Source organism: Monomorium pharaonis, chromosome 3, assembly GCF_013373865.1.
Source record: "Monomorium pharaonis isolate MP-MQ-018 chromosome 3, ASM1337386v2, whole genome shotgun sequence".
Lineage (NCBI taxonomy): Eukaryota > Metazoa > Arthropoda > Insecta > Hymenoptera > Formicidae > Monomorium > Monomorium pharaonis.
This window is the reverse complement of record NC_050469.1, coordinates 25662352-25681367: the sequence shown is the minus strand read 5'-3', so window position 1 is coordinate 25681367 and position 19016 is coordinate 25662352. Positions and strand designations below refer to the sequence as shown.

General features: G+C 31.6%; 1 protein-coding gene and 1 long non-coding RNA gene across 2 annotated transcripts in view; both read right to left on the bottom strand.

Moving 5' to 3' along the window:
* Positions 1 to 19016, bottom strand: part of LOC114255327 — a 190696-nt gene that overhangs the window by 52343 nt on the left and 119337 nt on the right. The window contains exon 5 of the long non-coding RNA XR_003626617.2: positions 17528 to 17633. This is a non-coding gene — a long non-coding RNA (uncharacterized LOC114255327). The remainder of the gene's footprint in view (positions 1 to 17527; positions 17634 to 19016) is intronic.
* LOC105837207 (U-myrmicitoxin(01)-Tb3a) lies at positions 3768 to 4840 on the bottom strand. Its single transcript, XM_012681787.3, has 3 exons — positions 4640 to 4840; positions 4082 to 4132; positions 3768 to 3994 (listed from the first exon to the last, which is right to left on the bottom strand). The coding sequence occupies exons 1-3, from the start codon at positions 4757 to 4759 to the stop codon at positions 3974 to 3976; spliced, it is 192 nt and encodes a 63-aa protein (XP_012537241.2). The 5' UTR covers positions 4760 to 4840; the 3' UTR covers positions 3768 to 3973.

Genomic DNA, 19016 nt, shown 5'->3' with positions numbered 1-19016 from the left:
TAAAAAACTTTTATTTCTAATTTTTCACAGAGTAATTTTTAAGTTAAGCTATAAACAAACTATAAAATATTTCAATCAAATACACGTATTAGAAGGCATTCTTATATTCGATAAACTATGCTGTAGATAGTATAGACTATAGATTATTTAAAAATTATTGCTACACTAAAAATTATTTGTTTTTTATTTAGCACAGAGCAACTTATAGCATGATCTACATTCACACGTGACATGAATCATGATCGTGATTTACGTTTTTATATTCGCTTAAATAATTTTATTTCTTACTGGAAAGCATAAACAGTTTGCACGGTAGCTCGATAGCGAATCAATTGATAACATAGACAAATTGCTTGCCAATAATTGTACTATTACAAGTGCAATTTTAGCATATAAAATTATCAATATTCACGAAAATTAAAAAATATAAGAAAAGATGATGGTAAACTAGGCAGTAAGTACTCTTACATTAATTTGATTTACAAACATCGTCAATACATTTTTCAAATTTTTTAATGAAATGTTTCTTTTTAATGCTTAATAATAAAAATTTCTCTAATTTTTAAATATCACAATTACTTATTTCAGCCTAGAATTAAATGTTTTAAAATACTTAAAATACGAGGTATTTGTTTTTTCACTATTGGTTATCATGATTAACAATATGCATCAAATAATGGATTATATAGAATAAATGATAAATAATATTAAAGACAAATAAGAATAAAGCGTTGTTTATTGTGCAGTAACATTTATTAATGTAAAAATATATTGCTCTATTCTAAATCAACAATCATACATCTCGGTTTTTTTTTAAAGCGATACCATCATCAGCGATACCTTCTTTTATTTCGCATATTTTCAAATAATTATGGTCTGCTAATTGCATTGGCTCAATGGAAATAGAATACACTGAAATTCCTGTTATGACCATTAGCTTTTTTTGATTATAAATTTGTTATACACATCGCTAAATGATTAAAGAAATTAGTTTTTACATTAAAACATACTACTGCTCAACAAGTACTGTTTCAATTCTTATTTGCCTTTGTTGTTCATTAATTGTTATTTTAAATTTTAAAAAATCTTATTAATTTATAGGTTTCATTTAAATTTTCTAAGACGCGCAAGATTATCATTAAATTTAAATGTTCAAACGACATATTGTTTTACGAATGCTAACGTCAAAACCAAAAATTAATTTTGATCTTTCACGACTGAATCGTGAAATAGTTGTCACAAGCAAGTTTTACGATAATGTATTCACATAAAACTTAAATGTACGAAAACGTAAGTCATGTTCATAATTTACGTCCCACGCAAATATACGATATTACTCAAATTTCGAATTCGTGAACATTATCGAAAAACTTTCCGTTCTATAAAGGTTTCATGATCCATATTTTTTTGGCATTGGCAATCACCATCGCTCCTATATATATATTATAAAGAGCAATGATTGTTAGAATTATCATTAAAAAAAACCAATGGCAAAATAGGTTTCATTATTAAATGCTTTATTGACACATTAAAGTTATCTAACATGGAATACTATAATCAAAATATAGAAATACTATAATTTAGATTATAATCGAAATATATAAAACTAGTAGTAAATCCATTATCAAGAAGCGAGCACAATCACAACGTTTATCTATTTCTAATTTGAATGTCGGACGATTTTTAATTTGAATTTCATTCTGATTTAAATAATACGATTTTATTTTTCAGATAATAACATTGTCTTTTTGTAATTGCCAAATTTATACAATTTTTCTAAATGATACTGTAAAGTTACCTACTGATTTAACAATTTTATGTGTATGTAATTTTTATATTATTTTAATATTTTATAGAAAATTCAGGGTAAAGTCAGTATTGTAATCTACTATTTTACACACACACACACACACACACGCGCGCGCGCGCGCGCGCGCTCTTCGCAGGGTAAGGTTAAATAAAAAATATTCAATAAATATCAAATTAAATAATAAATATATATTCATACAATATATTCATACAAAAAGGAGATAACATCCTTATATTTATGTATCAGGCCAAGAAGTTTTTAAATGACCTTTGGATACTTTAGCAATAAACATCAAGCCACATTACTAAATAAAATTTTATTACAGTTGCATGTTGATAAATAAAAGAACATAATTTAAGTTATCAAATTTATAAGAAAATAGTATTTGTTCTGTGAATTATATACTTATAACATAAAGGTAATAGAATGCCTAGAAAAATTCAAAAATGTATATTTTGTTATTTATAATGAGTATTTTGTGTGTATGTGTGTGTGAGAGAGATACATAATTTTCATAAAATAAAACCAATATTTGTTTTGTGTATTATTTTCCCAGTTTTTTTATTGCAAAAAGTTAAAATATATAATTTGCAATATTTAAAATACAAAAACATGTTTAATAAAATACAAAAACATGTTTAATAAACAAACACTTTGCATTTTAATTACTACAATAATACTGTTATGTTATTAACATTTTTTATATATTTAATTAAAATTTTAAAGTTTTACATAAATAAAGAAGAGATTTATTTAGATAAAATATAGAATAAAACAATGTCAATAAAGGTAAGAAATTTTTGTTCTCATCTAAAATTATTTATTTAATAAAAGTAACTTTAAATTGCATAAAAAACATCTAACAAAAATGTTATAAAAGAGTATTATTAAAACAAGCCACCAGATTTTCACATTGAACTCCGTTTAAGCTTTTCATATTTTAGAAAATAAAAAGAATTATAAAATATTATGTATTATATTATATTATAATTATTATTACTTAGGTAAAGGGAAATCAAACTAGCATTTCAATTGTAACTTCACTTTTTGTCTGCAACTAATTATAAAGATTTATACTGCTGCTTATATGTATCTTCTATATGCTTATTTGTATTTACTCAATATAATTGATTATTGTTATTATTATTTAGCTATTGTTATTGGCATTACTTTTGTGCAATAATAAAATAAATCAATTAGGAAGAAAACACAATTGTTTTTTGATAAAAATGCGTATTGTATATTGCAAATTGTCTAATTTTATGAAAAGCAACTATATGTTTTTATTATATGTATAAATTTATTTGATTATTTTGAACATTAAAATGATCAAATAATGAATAATTTTTTTACACAATAGTTTATATACTACAATAATATTGTCGTTATGTTCAATTAGCATCTTAAATCAATTCATTATAAAAAAACAAGAGATTTATTTGCGAAAAACAAACTCTTAGAAAAATATAAAATAAACAAATTTTTGACAGTTTACATAACATTTTAAATTAATGACATTAATTAAAATTAAAAATAATTTTTAAAAAACCCGCGCGCGTGTGTGTATATGTGTGTATCTATATACAGTAAACAAAATGCAGCAACTATGAGTTAAGCGCGATAATTTTTTGCGCAGAAATAAATTAATTACAATATACATAGTTTCAAAATAAAATATGTGTATCTTTCGGCTCTATTTTTAATGCATCCTTAGTAAGTGTTGATAATTTTGAATACAAAAATTATCGTTAATTCACATTTTTCGCTTTTTGCCGAAATCCATATATAATTTTGTTATTAAAAAATTAATAAAAATTAATAAACTAAAAAAAATTTTATTCTAGAAAAAATAAAAAGGTTAATGAGTATATAATTAAAAAATTAATATTAAAAATACAAGATAATAAACCATAATTAGAAATGTTATAAAGCTCCTGTAAATAAAATTTAATATTGATGTAAATTGTTGTTTATTTTCCATCGCGTAATTATAAAAAAATATAACAGAGATATACAAATATAATTTATATTTTTACTTAAAAAGAAAAATGGTATCGTTTATGTGCATCCTTTGTATAGTCTCATATTTCTAGTGCAACCTTTTTCCCAGTTTTTTTTATTGTAAATTTCATCTGAATTTTATTCCAATGATAATACATTTATTTATTCCCATTTATTTAGTCCCTTAAATAAAAAACACAATTTCATTAATATTAATATATTGATGCTTAATCCGTATACTGTTTGCATACTTATCATAGGGGAACTTACCAATAAGGAATTTATATCTAATCCCATGGGTTTTACTACCATATCATGGACCTAAAAAATAAAATTATTTCATTTATACGTGATGTCTGATAATTTTCATGGCAACGTTGATGTCCTGTTCTATACAATTTTGCATTTTTCACAATTATTAACAAAATATTAATTACTAAAGCTGAAGTTGCCTGATCTTCACGGTCGTACCTTGTCGCGCGCTTGGATTAGGCAATAGGCAGTACGATTCTGTACTCTTAACGACAACGCACTTCTTATCATACATGACAATAAAGTTGCGCAACAACAGTATAACGATATCAATATTGTCCTTAAGAGTTACAAAATAGGTCTACAGATGGATTGACGTTCATTCGACGGTCTCTCTCTTCAATTATTAATTTAATCGTTAACTATTGTAAAAATTACAAAACGCAAAATTACCTAACTTTTTGACCCAATTTAGATTACTCTACTTATACATAAACGTCGCTACAAGAATTATCAGAGTTCATGTATATTGAAAATTACAAAATAAACTTTAATTATAGAAAGACTAATACTTACTAAACTTAAATATGGTTTTGCATCAGCTTCAGAAGTGGACTTTGCTTCTGCTATAGGTGCGTACAAGATCGCCATAACAAAGATTATGGTAAAAGTCAATGATAGATATGACACTCGCATCTTTTTATGCTTATTGAAACTAAAGCTTGTATCTTATAGTCTGTATACTTGCTAGTAAAATATAGCGCTTATATAGCACAAGAAGTGCGATTCAGATATGATTTTCGTGTCTACTTAAATTTTTTATTGTAATTAATATATTCAACATGCACACATAAGCCAATAAAAATATTTTTATCTATGCGAGAAATACATAATAATAAAATAAATATTACATACCCGAAATGATTGATAAAAGCTGTAAAATATGATTTACAGCGACAATATATATCTTATTTTAGAAACTTTTGTAGGAAAAAAATTGTATTTTTGAAAGATAAAATCATTCAAGTCAAAATATACTTTGGGATGGATAAATGTTTGCTTTTGTAGTAATCGACTACGTATACTTCTATACGTATTGATTATAGCCATTTTGTTCAATATCATTTTAATATTCAAAAATTATTAAAATATTTAGATACTAATTTTTTCTGTGTGGCAAAACCACACAGAAAAAAACATTATTAATTTAACAATCATCGTTACATAAACAAGAAAATAAAAACTTCTTTAAAAAAGTGATAATTTTAAATTTTAGCATAATAAATAATCATCTAAAAGAAACTATATATATGAACAATTATAATATATAGGATTATTTTGATAATAATGGTAAAAAATTCAAAAATTCAAATTCTTAATTTGAAGATATTATTTTCTATTCAATATTTTTTTCTTTCTACCCTTAAAAATTATTCTTGAATAGAAATAAATATATTTTTATCAATAAAATTGTATAATATTTCTTCATGTAAACATATTATAATTGTAAGATTATTAATTTTTTAAAGTTTTTATATTTTTGCTTATATCTATACTGTATGAGAGAATGATTGTAGAAATAAAACTGATTATTTTCTAGGCTATTGCGATTGATTTTTCTTTGGTGACAATTCTAATAAAATCGTTATTCTTTACAACACGGAAGTAATAACAAATATCAGTATAGATATAGATTAATGCCTTAAGTCAGGGTCCCACGGCGTATGATTCACCATAGCTCGTAGTCCGTCTACGCTCGTCTAAAATTGTCACAAGTTTAGCTCGTAAAATAATAAAAAAAACTACAACTGCAATTCTCCAACACGTAAAGGCTGGTCAAATCATGGCAGATCATGCACGCAGTGAAAACAAGATCATAAATTGTTATTTATTGTAACACAGATTATCGAAAAGGCTTACACATCTTGACAAAGAAACAATACAGACTACTGCATTTCAAAAGTGAAATTAAATTTCAAATTAAATCTTAAGCTGCGGTTTTATGATGCAATTTAAAATCGGATAAAAATAAATATGTTTATGTTTATAATTTCGAATTATTAAAAATTTTTAAATTATAATTGTTTTATATATTTTTATGTTTAAATTAAAAAATTAAGAAACTAATTTAAAATTATATTTAAAAAGTTTAAAATGTTTAATTTAAAAAATTTTACAAATTAATTTTTAAATTTTCAAATCGGTATTCCAACAAATTTTTAATTAAAAATTTTATAACTCATGAGTTAGATTTCAAGAATTTTATGTTACATAATGTTTAATAAAAAAAATTAATTTAAAAAGGTTTTTCTAAACTTAATTTAAAATTATTTAATAAATATTTATTCCTAATACTTACATAATATAACTTATTAGATATTTTTAAATAAAATTACTTGAAAAAATAAAAAAAAAACTTTTAGAATTAAAATTATTAAAGAATAGAGAAATAGAAAATAGTTTTTTATATAAAATTGTAACTGCTATAAATGAATAAACAAACAACAAATTTACCAATAATTTAAATTTAAAAAATTATTTATGAAGTAATGTAATTTTAATTTTTATTTAAGAGTAGATATTGACGTTAATTTAATACATTTATAATATTTTTTACATTTATATATGTCAAAATAACAACTGTCGGTATGTATTGTTTCCCAAACAACATAAAATTATGAATATTATAAAATTATATATATATTATAAAAATGTGTAATTATTATATACCTATTATATTTATTTATAAATTTATATAACATAAAATGATATAATAATAAAGTTTTTTAATACATAATATACTTACCAATTATCGGTATATAAGCGGAAACTTGAATTACTCGGTAAAACAGAAGAGATAATTCGGTACTGTCATCTATGATAACGCGATAATAAAAATATCACAAATGAAGTTTGTGTAACGATCAAAAAGATATCTGTTTAGATTTTAGAAATATGTAGATATTATTATTTAATTCAAGAAATCATTTATTTATCAATGTTCTAGCTCAAAATATTTAATTTTGCTAATATGGTAAGCGATTTCTTTATTTGCAGATAGTAAAAATGTACATTTCTAATTCTATTCGATATTTATAATTGTACCAAAATAGTTAACCAATTTATTATAGAATAATGTATTCCTTTGTAATAATAAATGTTTAAATTCTGTCACTAAAAGTATATATATTTTAATTAAATGTGAATATGTACATTTACCTCTAATAATTAAAGCGTTTGTATAAACAAAAATGTATTATATATATTTGAGCATCATTGTAGGACTTCTTAAAAATGTTGTAAAAATATCCGCTTTCTAATTTTTTAAAATTTATATCTTCACAGTACATTAAATGTATATATTGCTACAAAATTCTCGCTCGAGATAAGATATAAAAGAATCGAAACGGCAAATTAAACACACACGTGGATGCCTTGGGGTACTGTCATTCAACGTCATTCAACGAAAATGTCGTCGTTCTAATCCGCACGTGATTACACACGATCTTGCCTTCGTATCCTATGTGATATGGTGCACTGATTCGGCAGCAGGGCCAAAGGGTTCCGTTCATGCGGAGCTGAGCCTTGCACAAGCGTATTTTGCCGAGCGAACGATGCGCAAGATCGGATTTGTTAGCGATTTGAAATTTATCCGCGGAAAATCTGTCTCCCCCTCCAACCCTCTTAGTTTCTCAAATAAGTAGTTGAAACATAGTTCTGAGTGAAGAATAGCGTGATACGCGACGTATCTTGGCTGCTTGTCATCAAGCGAGGCTGAAGCGTAAAAATTTCGACAGTGATAATCGAATTACATTTTTTTATAGTGATATGCGTAACATCGCTAAATTAGTAAAATTAGACACTATCTTTTTATAATTCGACTTAACTATCCTACAGAACGATTTATTAAGCATCATCTATATTAATCGATTCTAAAGATTTTTAATTAATTAAGATTATACCATTTTATATCATTGTAATATATAATAATTCAAGTACTTCATCATTTATCGGATATTGTATTTTAGCTTCTCTCGTACAACAAAATATTTTACATTGCTTCGGCATGGTTATATGTATAATTATTAAGCATCACCTGCTACGAACGCGCGTAGATTTATGTACGAGCGGTGCATTTCCTCGACGCGAAGCGATGCCTAATTTAAGAGGTAGAAAAGGCTACAAGCTCGGAAAATGCAGCGAGACGCAGGAATAAATGATCGCGGGAGCGCGCCAATAAATAACCGTTTATTAACGCGCTAATGCTTCACGTGAAATTAACGGAGGCGAGCGAGCTGTGGGAGAGTGGGAGAGTGAAAGGAGAGAGAAAGAGAGAGAGGGGAACGACGCTATGCAAGGAGAGGAGAGGAACGCGGGAGAGTTGGTTGCAAAACTCCAAGTCCTAAATGAGCCCGGCGCACGCTGCGGTTCTAATTAAAACAAACACGATTATAAGTTTCAGCCTGAATTTATAATCACGGCCAACGTGCGTCGACCTCTTAACGAATTTTACGGCACCCGGTGTTTCGTTTTCTTCGACGCGTAACAAGCGAATCCTCAAGAGACCAACAACGTTGAAATTCGAGTAGTCTCCGTAGCCGGAAACGGATTCGTTCCGGGATTATCGTCTCATGCGTAAGGTACTTCTCAATGTCGAATAAATACGATAAGCTCTCCAATGCGATGGACCTGCCCGATAGATCATCCCGAATTTTCAATCGATTCTGAGTTTAATATCCTAAGTCGTCTCATCGTTGATCCTCTGCACGAATTATATTATTTTTTTATCGGCCTTAATGGACGAAGAATGAAATCAAAATATCGACGACGAGGATCTATCGGAGAATCGGTGCAGCGATTATATCGGCATTTAAACACCCGCTGCGTGATCCCGTCTTAAGCTTAAGCTTAAGATCGCACGTGTGCGGCGGGGCGTTTAGTCCTCTCTCTGTTTGCATCCATGCGCGCTGGCTGCGCTTCACCCTCGCGACGTTTCACCTTTGAGATTTTCTCCTAACCTTTTGCTGGCGACATCTTCGACTTGTGACTGAGATTTTATAACTACTAGAAAATTTTGTCCAGTATCTTGCCAGTGTAAGAGCTGTTTATTGCGCGTTACTATTATTTAAAATATACAATTTGCAAAAGAAAAATTAAGTGTAAATTTTATTCTAGTTTTTGAAGAGTGTTTTTTGCAAATTTTATATAGAAAAAATTAATTATAAATGCTTAAACTATGTTCTTATTTCTTTATTTATTTAAGCAGAGTGTATTATATTTATGTATTAATAAAGTGCAACATTAGTTTCCAACAAATAAAAGACTGCCACTTTAGAAAACCTATGTTGATACTGACGACTTTTTTCTAATTACTGAAGAGAAATAAACAAATCTAACAAAAGTTCCGGTTAATAAATTTTGTACAACTACTATTTCTATGACAAGCGTCCTCAGGAAAATATTTGAATTCAGGTAGATCCTCTTAAAAGAGAGGAAAAAAGAAAATCACAGAAGGCCTATGTCAGTAGGCAACTTTTTTCTATAGATATCTTTTACTTTTATAGATAATCAAAAAAAATTGAGTAGATTGTTCCCGAAATAACTTAGAAATAAACTCAAAAATCACAAGAAAAAATGCTATACTTTGTTAGTAATTCATAATTCTTTTTTTTTTTAGCCACAATATATTCTACGTGATTTAGCGTGTTGCTCCGATCCTCTCAAATTTAGTATCAAATTTAATATCAAGAGATAATATCCTACATCCTTGTTGTTGGACAGCTCCAAAAAAAAATGGTTCGGGCAGTGGTTGTCGTATTTTCTTCTTTAATTACAAAGTTATTATCGCTCCGCAAACTCAGCGCGAACGTACATCACGAAATTAACAACGCGGCGCTGTGGATAACCGAGCAGGCTTTATTAATTTATCGCGTTCGTTGTATATTACACGGGGCAGTGAACAGAGATCAAGGAAAAAGAAAGAAGTAGGGAGCGAAAGACGAGGGAAAAGATAGACGGAAACGCGCGTGGTGGAAAACTTGGCGCTTTTAATTATTGTATAATTAAAGTTTTCTTGCCCGGCGACCATCACTTGTACTTAAGAGAGATTAAGTACTTTTCATCCTTTCATAATTCTACCCATCTATAAAGATTCATTTAACATACCGCAAGTACATCCGACTTTGTCATAAAAAACTCAATATGAAAATTGGTTAAACTATAATCGACTAAACTATTGTATTATCAACATAAAAAGAAAAAAATTAATATGGAACATGTTTCTTATTTCTTCTTAATAATCTTTCCTTTATTGTTGATTACTTGAAGCAATTTTTTTACAAACAACTGATTTTTTTTTTCAATTAAAAAATTTATAAACTAAAATATGTTATACTATTTTTTTTTAATATGTAAAGTTATATATAAATTTATAATTTTTTTAATTAAACAAAGAATCGGTTATTTGCAAGAAAGAAATTTGCTTTAAGTTATCGTGCTCCCTCGTCATCATTAAAAAAAGTAAAATTATGATGAGGGGAGAGCACAGTACTTTATATCGCAGATGACCATTGCTATTAATGATTAGGATAACGACTCTTTTACAATACATCCTAATTCACTGGCAGTTAGATAAGTCTGTTATCCGCGATGATCAAGTTTGCTAGGGGATGTACTCGATTACCACTCAATTGGCCTGACCACTTTACTCAAGCTCACTTTCCCCGTGTCATCCGTAAGGGTAGCGCTTCCATTATAGGAGGGACACGAAACCCGCATATCGACGATAAATTCAGTATAGAAAATTATCTGTTTTGGAAACAAAAATTATCGAAAGAGTGTAACTAGGATGATTATGAATTATTCAACACCACTATACGTATTCTTCGCAACAAAGAGCCGTCATAAGAGTATAATAATAAAATTATTGTTGAAAAAGTCAGCCTCGTTAAATAGTATATTAAGAAGATAATAACTGATAAAAAAATTGAGAAAAAATATATTATAATTAATTTTAATTCATGAGATTTATAAATTTTTTTTCTCATTTCTTTTAAATATATGTGCATAAAAGAATAATTTTATTAAAGTATCTAAAAATTTAATTAAATCCAAATTATAAACAATTTTGTTAAACCATCAAAATTGTATTTCTACTAATTATGTTCAAGCTAATTGCTAGAATATCATAACTTGTTACATTATGCTTTCATAACAGCTTTCACAATTATTTTCAGATCTGAAGCTAAATTTTTAGATACTTTAGCAAAATTGTTCTCTCCGTGAGTTGTTTATAATAAATTACAGTTATTAATTAATCTTAGGTTCAGTAACAGACTTAAGAAATGGGAAATTAGAAAAAACAGCCAAATAAAGTCAAATAAAGCGAGATAAAATCTTTCGAAAAAAAGAAATTGAGTTACTATTTCAAAAGAGAAAAAATTAACTGGGATAACAAATTAAGGTAATTTTACGATCAAAATTAAATTAATGCCTTTCATTGCACATCCCATTGTATTATATTGGGAAATTGTTGACGTGCAACAATAATTATTCAATTCAAAACATGTATCTACTTCGTATTTGTTAACAATTCCTTCGATGCATCCGTAAATTATAATTGCAAAGTTTAAAGATAAGTATCGAACCGCCCAATAATCTGGAAGGGAGGAAGAAGGGATAAATAACGGATGTGTAAGCGCGAGGATACGTCGAACTTAAAACTAACGTGTAATTTACCAGTGGCCAACCTGCTCGGCGTGGCTAGCCCCCGCAACTATAACATCCCGGTAGATAATGGGTCGAGGTCGAAGGGGCATCGCAGGATTATGATAGCTTATACTTTGGTGGGCGGAGAGGACTCCCGTTTAAGCAGTAATTAAGCCTCGCCACGCCCTCGGTCACGCTTCTTCGTGGCTCGCGAGCCCGCGAACGCGCAGGTATGCGTTCGTAAATTATCCTTAGCGAGCTCGAAGGAACGATCTAGGAGTCGGCTGCTGATGGACGATGAGTGACATAGAAAACAAATAATTACGTGATACGACGTGATCGCCTCTCTCCTCGAATAAGAATCGTAATTACGGATTAGATATTTGTGACAAATATCAAATAATTATATCGCAATCCAATACAACACGTATGGCATATTAGATTTCAGCAATTGCAGCAATGCTGCGATTTATTCGCTGTTTTTCCAAACAGCGCCGTGGCTCGGATTACGTCACGATTCGAGAGGATCCTAAACCGAAAATCCGAAAAAGTTCCCTTAGTCGCGTGATATACGTTTAACTCGTGTCCGGTTACCCTTAGAAAAAAAGAGGCCACGGAACAGCATGCGCGAGTCGCGTACGCGAACGTAATTTCCGAAAGCACGCGAGGAGGAAAAGAGGCAGACCGGGCGCGGGGGAGCCCGGGGGTAAAGCCGGAGGTACCGAACTAGAGATCGACCCCTGGTGCTCGCGGTGGGACGCCATCTTATTTATTGTTTTAATTATATCAGAATATATCGTTAGAACCCGTCACGACGCGCCACGCAGCCGAATACGCGAGATTTATGCGATCGAAACGACTCCATCGCCCCCGCCGGTCCACCACTACTATCGCATTTCCTCTCGCGTGTGTGCATCGTCCTTTCCTCCGGAGTCTCGTCTCTCGCCAGGAGGAGGCCCGCCATCCCGTCGAAGTATCCAAATGCGTGTGTTGACACGCATAATTTGTTGTACGCGACCGAAGTAAATGAATTACAAGTTCGCTATCGTGCGGACTCGTTTCGTGAGACCCTCTTCCTTCCTCCCTCCCTTGACTAGGTGTTATCGCTCTATAAACGGGTCGCTCGTTTCGATAAAAAGGAGCGAACAAGAAAAGATTAAATCTTCTGGTGTAGAACACAAACCGAATAGAGTTGGAAACGCCAAAAATACGAATACGTTTGAAGAGAAATACATTATTCGAGGGTAAAAGTATTTCTAGCATTGTCCCTTCTAATGAGAAGATGTAATCTTTTCTTGTTCTCGGTTTTTTTTATCAAAACGGGCAACTTGGGAGTTTACCGTCTGTTTAAATGTCTATTTCCGTTTACTTTCAAAGTGGATATAGATGTTTCTAACTTGATTATCTAATTTGTCTCATCAAATCAGAAAATGTAATCTTTCTTGTTCGGCCCTTTTTATCGAAACAAGCGACCTGCTTATCAAGTGATAATACAGAGATTCTACGAGCCTGTACAAATGCGAGCTATTTCATTTACTTCGTGTCACGTACTACAAATTATACGTGTCCCTTGTTTCTCTTTTCGAACTTTTTCAAACTATTAAGACTTGAAAGTTTTATTTAATTTTATTTGTTATTCTTATGTAATTAAAATCTATTTAAATTATTTCAAGTTATGATTTTGTGGTTTAATACATATCATATGGAACATTAAAAAATTAAATTTAGATATCTCTGAAGATATTTTGAACATATCTTTTAGAAATCTAAAAGACATCATATGTGACAAATATCTTAAAAATATCTGTCAATATGGTTTTTAGACATCTTTTAGAAATATCTTTAAGATATCCTTTAAACATTCACAAGACCTTAATATTTTCTTCTAAATGGTATTTTTATAATACTATTTCATATTTTGTAGTAATTAATGTTTCACAACACAACCAAAAATAAACATCAGAAAAATTGGACCCCCAAAACTGACACTAACTACAATTTTTTATTTTTCTTTAACACGAGTTATTTGTAGAAAATATTTATAAGTTGATGTATATGACAATTTCTAAAAGTCTTTCGTTTTGATGTAAAACATTTTTGTCGATTGTATAAAATACCTTATGCTGTTTTGCACGACATAACGTGTAACACAACTATATATAAAAATTAGATTAGATACGTTAGATACATTTTCAATAGATTTTATATAAAAAAAAGCACCAATATATAACTGTGGACTTTTATTTTTCTAATTATCTAATTTCATATTTTTAACAGTTTTAATACAGTGCAATGTTTAATTTCCAAAAAATAAAAAGTGCTATTTAAGAAATCTACTAGTATTGGCGATCTTCTTTAATTGGTTACATTAAAAAAAATATGCTAATAAATATTTAGTACGCACATTCGAAAAGAATGGATGGAAATATGTACTTTGCATGGATTTACAAAGAACACTCGTACGGGACGCTTAAAGATTTGCCTACCAAATTGCTACTTATTACCAGTGGGTTGTTACATTGTCCTTACACCAGGCTCACCCTAGTGAGCCAGTTGTAGCATGTTACAAGACCGTTTGATCAATTCAGATGTATCCGTGCGCGATCTGCCAATTTATTCAATACGCCACTGCGCATACGAGATGTGCCATGTTCAGCCGAACACATTGTATTACGAGCGAATGTGTGTCCATCGTTACTCGCCGATTTTGTGTCACAACATCAGAGTCATTGTCTCCCAAAGTTTTGCATAACAGCGTTTACGTAATATAGCGAGTATGCGGGAAGAGAGAAAACAAAAAGCGCGTACGTCGAGCGTTCGTACGTCCGCGTGTAGATGGTCTTGCTTTGTGCGCCGCGAAAGGGCCGAGACGCGCACATCCCGATCCGTTCATTGAGCTCCAACTCTTTGAGCGGACGATCCTTTATTTCCCCTCGTCTCCCATTATTTCTCTCTACGAGAAGCAGGCGGCGTCTGGGCGCGCGCCCGCTGGTATGTCTGGCATTTTCGGCTGGCGCGGCGCCCCCGGCGAAACAGTTGTCCATACCGTTCCCGGTTTCCGCGTCGGAAGCGCGCGGCTTCTCGACCGAAATTGCGAATTTACTCGCGTCGCGTCAGCACTTTTGTTCGTCACAGGCCAGGATAACGTAGAATCGCTCTCCTGGGCACGAGAAATCGTCCCGATCGTACGATCGGGAATCGATCGGGACCTAAGGGAACGGACAATATTTTGCCGATTTCATACACGCGACCGTAGAGATTCCTATCTACGGTTGATAAATTACTGTCCCTACTCGATCCTCAGCTCCCTTCCCACCTACCTTCGATCGAGAGAGGTCCCCTCTCGCGTCCAGAATACGCCGGGGTCTCTCCTCCGCAGTCCCGATGCAGCCCCCGGGTATCCAGGCTCACCTTAATATTAATTTGCCCCACCATTGTCCACTTTTATTACTCACATATCTTACAGATTTTTACTTTTATTGTTTCCCGTACATCGGACCTGTCGCCTTTCGTGAGTCCTCTGCCCCGGCTTATGTTCGATATTTTCAGGACTATCGCCGCGAATGAGCATGTAAGAAGGACCCCTAATATGCTCGCGGCTCATGTATTTTATAATATTTATGTATATACAACTTAATTATATAAATTCCCACGTGCTCAGAGATCCTCATCTTACTCCAATACGCGATGTCTTTACTGCCTATTATATGAAGTCAATTTCTGGCCGCCAAATAAAAAATAAATAATATATCACTCAAATGTGTGTATATATATATGTTTTAAATTATTAATAATAACTTATGCATTCATATTGACAATATATCTGTTTTTAAAAAAATATATATGCATAAAAAAAAGTAATATAGCCAATAACATATGTAATTGCGGGCTGCCAACTACATAAAATATTCAATACAATAATATTTACTGTTAATGCAAGTACAATGTTAATACTGCAATAGATATTATTGTACTGAGTATATTTGTAGTTGGCAGCCCACAACTACATCTTATTGGATATATTTTTTTTTCAGTGTACTTTTTTTTTTTACTTTATAATACGTAACCAAATTATTATCTAATATATAACAATTCAAAATATCTTAAGATAAAGATCAACAAAACGCACTTGCAACTAATTAAATTTGATTTAGAATTTCATATCGTTCAAATTGCTCGATGCAAAAATTTCGTGCACACCATTTAAAATGTTATTTCATTTCTTTAGATTAATTTTTTTCAATAAAAGAAAACTGCCTGGAAGATATCATTACGTATTATAACTATATAAATGACATATTTAATAAGTTTGCGACAATTTCCCTTTGCTAATTTCTGTAGTAAAAATTCTTCAGGCTCTATCAAAGTCGTCAATCTCGCGCTATTTATAATAATTTAAGCCGTGATCGCAAATCCTTCTACAGTTGACATTCTAACTTTCCCTCTTATCTGGCGCGATCGCGATGCGTAGGGAGCAATAAGGTGTGAAAGAAGAAAATTTGCATTGCAGTTCCCGATGGATTCATAAATCATCTAGGATAACGCACAGCGTCAAATGGTCTGCAACCTGTTGCTGGATTCTGCGCCGAACAGGGCGCACCTCCGTGCATTCTTTATCGCGTCCGAAATCGAAACGGTAGCTGAACTGTCACCAAAGGTTTACGAAAATTGATCCATCGCTCATTGGACGCTAAGGGAGAGACAGAATAAACCACGGCCGCCATTAAGACACACGGCAACGAACTCCCATTGCGTCCAACAATCGTCACAATTTGTAGCAATTCTCCGTGGAACCTCCTTCTCCGAGTTCACAAAAATAAACATTGAATAACGATTTGTCGTCTTCCGCCGATTTCTTTGCGAGACACAAACGACACCCGCTTCGAGGCATAAAACTACGCCTCGGCTCACGCTGCTTTACGAAATTCGAGTCACGAGGGATCGGATTCACATATTTACGATGACTTCCCACGAGATTCACTGGATTGCTTACAAGACTGACCCTACGACAAATCAATTTTCATCCTTGTCATCGTGGTTTCGTACATATTGCACTTGCTGTTTCATGCCTGTCTTATTTAAAAATATTCGAATCGAATATTAAGATAATAATAAAAACAAGTAACTCGTATATGAGATAAAGGTGATAATTTGTTGAAGATAGTTCACCTTATTGGATTTTATAATTATTTCTCTAAAGAACATATAATTAACACTTATTTAAAATTATTTTAAATTTTGTAATTTGTATAATTAGCAAAGTTCTGCGCGTAATATCTGCCATTTGTCGCGGATTAAAGTACGACAACGAGGTAAGATCTTTATTAATTTAAATTTGAAATACGTTTAAGTGCGACTGCACTTTTGAATTTGTATTGAATTGAACTCTTGATTCGTTATTGTTCTTTATACCACAGCAAAACTGTCATAATAATTAATTAACACGTACGTTCGCGGAACGTTGCGAGACTCGGCGCGAAAACGGCGTTCCTGGCGAGTCTGTTAAAACGGATCGCTTTGAGATCACGGATGACGAAGCTAATACGCCGTTATTAGGCGCTGCGTGGCTTCGTAGTCGGTTTTGCACCCCGCGAAGTCGGGAATGAAAAAGAGGAGGCCACGCAAACAGGCAAGGGGACGAAGGGCAAAGTCTCGTGATGTGTGGCGATGGTGTGTCGCCGAAGGGTTTTCAGCACGGTGGCCTCCCGAAGCAGCACCACGCCTTGACAAGTATATCGTGGAATTTAATATACTCACCTTCTTTAGAGGCTGCATCGGCCAACGGTATGCGAGGAAAGGCGCGCGAGAGACTCAAAAGCCGGGAACGAAATTCTTCGAGTACCACGAGCTTCAAGAGCGAAATCTGTCAAAAGAAAGTGGTCCATTATTTTAAAACTTCAAACACTAACGTTATGTGTAAACATAACGACAAGCAATAGGGTCTGAGTAAGGGACAGATCTAATTTTTATTACGCCATTCAAATTATTAATTATCAACGAATTTGTTAAATGTACTTGCTGATGAATAACATACGTGTTTCAATTAAGGCTCCAACTTGAAAGTTGATATCTTTTAGTTTGTAATACGTGATAAATAACAAAAGATATTTCGTTTATAATATTAAAATAGTTCCGTAAAAATCAAGGTAAAAGATCTAATCACAAAATACTATAATTTAAATTTACAGGATTTCTAATAAAAATATTTTTATTAAACTTTTGTTCTGAAAACATAGACACATAAAAATTAAGCACGTAAAAGTTTATTAAATATCACGATTATTTTTTAAGCTTTTAATTATTTAGGTATCATTGTTTTGTGTGTGTGTGTGTGTGTACTTATTATTTTTGCAAAATTAAACAATTTTTTAACATTTTTTTATAGAATTAATTAATCCTTCCGCGATATCAAAAAAAAAACATTACAATTATGTATTTTATCATTAACAACGTGTTATCATAAAATTTAAATATTTTACATTTTATGCATATAAACATTTAATATGATTTATAATTAAGAACTTGATAATACAATATTATGATAACATAAAAAATTTATATTAATAATAAAAGAATAAAAAGATTAAGAATAATAAATATCATAAGTATTTATTATTATTAAAAAATAATGAATTTCCTACCAAAGTAAAATGGTCGTTCAATAATTAAGTTTTGTGTCAGTAAAATTACTGAAGAGAAATAATCTATTTATAACAATTTAGAAATAATAAACGAAACTGTGCACGTTTTAAAAAAACTTCAATTCAATAGCGTGTTTTAACACATATATGTTACTCAATTTTTGTCGCGGTATTAAGGGCCTAAAGTCATCGCGTTAGATGAGAAAATCGTTCGTCTAGTCCGCAGCCTCGCAATAAGTAATCCGGTACAAAAGGAGGGGCACAATACGGAGCACGTGCGGCAAAGTACGTTGGAGAGACCAAAACAGTCGTTGAGATTCGCTCTCTCGTTGAGGTGCGAGAAATCGTTTTCGATTCTCCCGTGGCACCGGCGGCGTTCGAGAGAAAAGGCGACCGGGCGCGTTTCCCCTCGGAAACGGCACTAAAAGTCGCCTCTCGACCCCATTTCGCGACGTTTAGGGACTTCCTTCGGCGCGCACGCCAATTGTTCCAGCGTGGAACAAATGCGGGGCACCTGCGCCAGGCATCGGGTTACCCCCTCGGCGAATGTCGCGGTGCCCGAAAGTCGAATTCGGAACACCTGATGAGAACGACGGGCAGTTCGC

Excerpts from the sequence above, each read along its gene's own strand:
- LOC105837207 (XM_012681787.3), bottom strand. The coding sequence starts at position 4,759 with ATGCGAGTGTCATATCTATCATTGACTTTTACCATAATCTTTGTTATG. Across the intron at positions 4,133-4,639 it reads CAAAACCATATTTAAGTTTA|GTCCATGATATGGTAGTAAA; the intron begins GTAAGTATTAGT and ends TTTATTTTTTAG. Across the intron at positions 3,995-4,081 it reads TAGATATAAATTCCTTATTG|GGACTAAATAAATGGGAATA; the intron begins GTAAGTTCCCCT and ends TTTTTATTTAAG.